Raw genomic sequence first — 5478 nt, forward strand, 5'->3', positions numbered from 1 at the left:
AATGGCAAACAGGTATATGGCGGACAAGACACAAGAATAATCCTAGGGTTAGCGTAGGTCAACGATCGGCGAACAGAATCAAAAGGGCGAGACTAGAGGGATAAAACCAGGAAAACAGGCAAAGATCAGAAACCAAGAAAACAGACAGGGCAAGACTAGGCAAGGACTGGGAAACTAACGAGGGCTCTGTAAAGTAGCGATCACTGCTGGCGATAAGCACATACAATACTCGGCCCTGGGAAGGGATCAGAGTGAGTGTTAAATAGGGGATGTGTGATTGATTACAGCTGTGTGCAATCAGTGCTGTGTGCAATCAACTGTGTGTGTGTCATCAGTGCAGTGGATGATGGGATATGTAGTCCGGGGTGATATGCAACAGTGTGTAGTGCGAGAGTCAATGAAATGGAAAGGGTGACCTCTGATGGCTAGTAGACGGAAGTTCATGGACCGGATACGTGACAGTAATGTAATGTTTCTTTTTTTACTGCAATATAATCTACAGTAACACTCAGTAACAGTTACTGTAAAAGTACAGTAACACTCATTAACTCATGTTATTGGTTCTCCAAGTGGGATTTCAAGGTTTCAACCATCAAAGAAAAATAAATATTAGAAAATGCTAAAATAAAGTCCATTGATTCTGTGGGCCTATTTATAGCATATTTACCTACATGTTTCTGTAATAAACTAATCTTGTTGCAGTTATCTCAATGTCTGACCTACTGAGCACTGTGAAAGTCCTGGCTGGATCTACAGCAGAGATTGCAGCTGCTTCAGTCGGTGATCAGCACCTGGTGGCCGCAGTGAGATTGGCTGAGGAAAACAATTCTATGGAGACCCTCAATGGGCTGGAGGTTGCTGATGTTAAAGCAGAGGTCCCAGCAGAAGTGCCTGAGGGAGCTGTGGTTGAGGAGGCCATGATAGGTAGATTGAATCTGAAAACAGAAGGAAAAGAACTGGAGGAACTGCCATCATCACTTCATGCAGTAGAAGAAACTATTGTTGTGGCAGATGACCATGTCAAGTCTGAGGCAGACAGTCCTGCTGTGCCTGAAGTTAATGTTGAAAGCCTTGCTTCATCAGAGGAGGCCCTTGTTACAGAGATGGAGAACATTTTGGAATTGGAAGACTCAACAAGCCCTGTGGTGATGCTCTCAGAAGATGACACCGTCTCTGGAGCTGCAGAGTTGACATCAGAAACAGTCGAGGATGTAGGTCAGAAAATGGAAGAATGTAAAGCGTTGTGTCATGAGCCAACTGCCACAGAAACAGAACATGCAGATCTCACAGCACCACCAGCAGAGCTGGAGGACTCATTACAGGCTACAGGTGCAACAGAGGCTGCAGAAGAAGTTATTGTCGTGGAAATGATGCAGGATGCTGTGGAGAAAGCTAAACCTGTTGAAGCATCAGATGAAGGTAACATGATTATGGCACCATAAGGAATAGTTCACCCAAAAATAAGAATTTGCTGAAAGTTTACTCGCCCTTAGGCCACCCAAGATGTAGTTGAGTTTGTTTCTTCATCGGAATGGATTTGGAGAAATTTTGCATCGCTTGCTCACCAGTGAATCCTCTGCAGTGAATCGGTGTTGTCAGAATGAGAGTTCAAACAGCTGATAAAAACATCATTAATCCAGTCAATCATTTAACATCTTGTGAAGTGGAAAAATCTGCATGTTTGTAAGGGGGGAAAAGTGAGTACATTTTCAGCAAACGTTTGGGTGAACTATTCCTTTTTTTAAAATTAGACTTTAGTTTTAAACATTAATTTATCATGTTTACTTCTTTTTCCACAGCTGTTGAAAGTGGAAATGTTGCAATGACCATGACACAAGCCTGAAGTGAATGCACCTGAGACACTGAAAACGAGTGAAACTAAATAATCTGATGTAATACATGCTGAAGTTAACATATAGTGGTGCTGTTACAGCCATAAAAAAGACCTCTAAATGACTTTTTTGTTTCCAACTGAATCGCAAATTTGGTGAATGACTATGGTCTCCTTAATTTTGTTATTTCATCTGAAAATGAGTCCGTTGAAACTGTTTTGAGTTTAATTTATCTAATTTTGTGTCTCTGGAAAATAGTGATCTGTGACACTGTATTATGCTTAATATCAAAGGTTTTGTGGGCACATTCATGTTGTTAGATTGCTTTTTATTTTAAAGTGAAAAGATAAAATTAGAATTAGGGCAGAAGGTCCCAACTGGCATGTTGTTGATAGTGCTTATTGGAATTCATTAGGTTATTATTCAGTTATTCCGTTATACACAAAATATTGTAAACATGCATTGCATTAAGGTTTTTTTTTTTTTTAAATGTGTAATCGAAATGGACGGAAATTTTATATGAAATTTAAATTAATCACATCAATCTTAAATTTATTTATTTGTATTTATTTTAGACATCTTCAATATATATATATATATATATAGGCTAATTAAGTGAGCTGATTTTAATTTAATTTGAATTAAATTTAAATTCATAGTGTTGCTATTATGATGTATCTTAAATTAATACATGGCCAATTAGATATGTAAGTTGTAGCATAAATTTACCTTTCATAACCTTTCATAATTATCTTACTGGGATTCTGCTTTATCTGTAGTTGATTCATTATTTAGCTAAACTGTCAAAGCACAATTTTAAATAGTATTTTATAATGACACACACACACAGATTGTTATGCTTGAGTTAATTTATTATGTGATTGTGTGTTCTGAATGAGAACATGATTAAACTATTGAGTATTGCAGAGAACATGGAACAAAACTGAAATTTACATTTACATTTAATCATTTAGCAGACGCTTTTATCCAAAGCGACTTACAAATGAGGACAATAAAAGCAGTCAAAACTAACAAAAGAGCAACAATATATAAGTGCAAATGACAAGTCTCGGTTAGCCTAACGCAGTACACGTAGCAAGGTGTGTGTGTGTATATATATATATATAAATACATTGTTCTGAAAGAAAGGGCCTGATCTTCCTAATGTTGTATAAAGCAAGTCTGCAGGGCCGGGCAGTTTTAGCAATGTGGTCTGAGAAATTCAGCTTATCAATCACAAATCCAAGGATTCTAGCTGTTTTTGAAGGAGTTATGGTTGATGAGCCTAACTTGATAGTGACATTTTGATAAAGTGATGGGTTTGTTGAAACCACAAGCAGTTCTGTTTTAGCCAGGTTGAGTTGAAGGTGATGGTCGGTCATCCAACAAGAAATGTCTGTTAGACATGCTGAGATGCGAGCAGCTATCGTCGGATCATCAGGATGGAATGAGAGGTAGAGTTGAGTGTCATCAGCATAGCAGTGATATGAAAACCCATGTTTCAATTTTAATGTATTATGTGATTGTGTGTTCTGAATGAGAACATGATTAAACTATTGAGTATTGCAGAGAACATGGAACAAAACTGAAATGTGTGTGTAAAAAAAGTTAATTATTTTAAATGCATATTTGTTTCAAGAATTGCACGAACTGTTTTGGAAATTAGGCCAACTGAATTAGTGTGTTAGTTTTTTATAGTGTTAGCACTTGTCTGAAATGAATCTCCGCTATGTGCTCTCACCAGTTCTTGGCAAGGCATAATACATGTGAAGTCATTATTAACAGAAAGAGTGTATTTACATTAAAATCATTCAATATCTGATTTTCAAAATTGTCTCTGTTACTAATTCACAAGCAGTCCGGACACAACAAATAGTCAAAACAATGGCAGAACATTCATTCTAGACAAAGAATTTTAGTACTTGCTGTGTGCTTCTCTGATCTCCTATGCATGGTGTATTACCTGATTCTGTTATCTTTTATTTTTCTGTTATTTTATTAAAGATGAGACCAGTAAAATAGCTAATATGGAAAATAACAGGCCACTTGCCTTGGCAAGTATACTGTCAATTGTATTAAAACAAATCCTTTTGGATAGGCCCTGCCTCCCTGTGAAAATCACTATGAAACCAATCAACACAAACAATATTTTTAATTTTTTTGTTGTTTTGTTTTTGTTTGTTTGTTTTGGATTATTGATGGTATTATTTGTTATTATTGCTTCCTTTTGTAAATCACTCTGAAAAAGGTGATGGTCCAGTTAGTAGTTCACAAAAAACTAGACCACCACCAAACCCTGTCCCATCCTTTATCCCCTGGGGCAGGCACACAGTTTTTTATTTGATCAGTGTGCCACACCTCCTCCCTGGTCCCCCAAACTCCACCAAAGTTTTTATTTATCCATCCACTCTTGAGTCCTGCTCAGCCGCATCCAACGCACCACAGCCAGGGAGGGGACTTGGCATCCCTCTGTGAGCGACCCGCGAGAAACTGACCTGAACCCCACCCGACACCCACATAGCAAAACCTTCACTGATCTTCACTGTGAGCGAGAGACATAAAGCAGCGTCTCGCTCTAGTAAAATGCCTTCACTTTTTTACTTTTCAATTCAAGAGTAAATATCCATATAATTTAGTTCTTTTATTTTAACATTAGTTAATGCATTAACAAAATAAGCTTAATGCAGCCTATAGTTTAACTGACTAAAATCCACTGTAAAATAGTTTTCAGACCTCTTTTTATTTTACACATTTCATGGTAGAATCAGAATTTCATCATTTTTAAAACCTGTTATTAATAAAACTATTTTCTAAATAAAAGAATTTGTGTTTGACATTGTTTTCATAGGAGTTACAGTATGTATCAAACAACGTATGTATTCAATTATGCCAGAAGTCAAACAGCAGAGGGCGCTATGTGTATGGTTTTCCCCCCCGTTTCACAAAAACACAAAAGAAAGGCATTATTTGTGCAATAAAACGAGAACATGAATATTAATATGGTTACAGAATTGTTACCAGTTATGTATGGCATCAGTCCTATGAACGTTTTTTTTTTTTGTTAAAGAATGGCTTAATTTTTATTTTAAATGGATTATATTCGGTATATATTACGGTGCAGTATATATCAAACAAGACCATCTATCCATGTATGTATTTTCTACATGTGAAAATGTGGAATGATTTTGTTTTGAAGTATTATTGCTATGGCAGTCTGTGCCTTTTTAAATTCTCATTTAGCCTTTACTTTAACTTTTACTTTCGTTTTCCCAGTGTCGTCCAAATATCCATTATTACTAGTTTTGATAAAATTTTTAATTTTGTTTTGTTTGACTCAGCACTCAGCACTCACAAACTCATCACTCTCGTTTTAGAATTCTAACAATACAACAAAATTTTTATTTTTATGATTTTTTTTTGTTTTGTGACAATGTCTAGGACTCTCTAGGCCGTTTTCAATTTCAGTTGAAAAAGTACTTTATTGGCATGATTGTATAATCATACAATATACGACATAACAATAACAAATAACAATAGAATAGTATGGTGCTAAGTCGTGAATAAGTAGTGAATTATTCCTTAGTATCATTCAATAGTGAATATATATATATATATATATATATATATTTATTTATTTATATATAGG

General features: G+C 35.9%; 1 protein-coding gene across 2 annotated transcripts in view; it reads left to right on the forward strand.

Moving 5' to 3' along the window:
* LOC107742504 (protein MGARP-like) overlaps positions 1-2335 on the forward strand; it is a 10623-nt gene extending 8288 nt beyond the window's left edge. For both annotated transcript variants that reach the window (XM_016555498.1, XM_016555499.1), the window contains 2 exons: positions 703-1419; positions 1800-2335. In XM_016555498.1, the coding sequence (XP_016410984.1) occupies positions 703-1419; positions 1800-1843 (761 nt within the window). In that variant the 3' untranslated portion in view covers positions 1844-2335. The remainder of the gene's footprint in view (positions 1-702; positions 1420-1799) is intronic.
* Positions 2336-5478: the final 3143 nt, after the last annotated feature.

This window comes from Sinocyclocheilus rhinocerous, unplaced genomic scaffold (assembly GCF_001515625.1).
Source record: "Sinocyclocheilus rhinocerous isolate Xijiao unplaced genomic scaffold, SAMN03320098_v1.1 scaffold496, whole genome shotgun sequence".
Classification (NCBI taxonomy): domain Eukaryota; kingdom Metazoa; phylum Chordata; class Actinopteri; order Cypriniformes; family Cyprinidae; genus Sinocyclocheilus; species Sinocyclocheilus rhinocerous.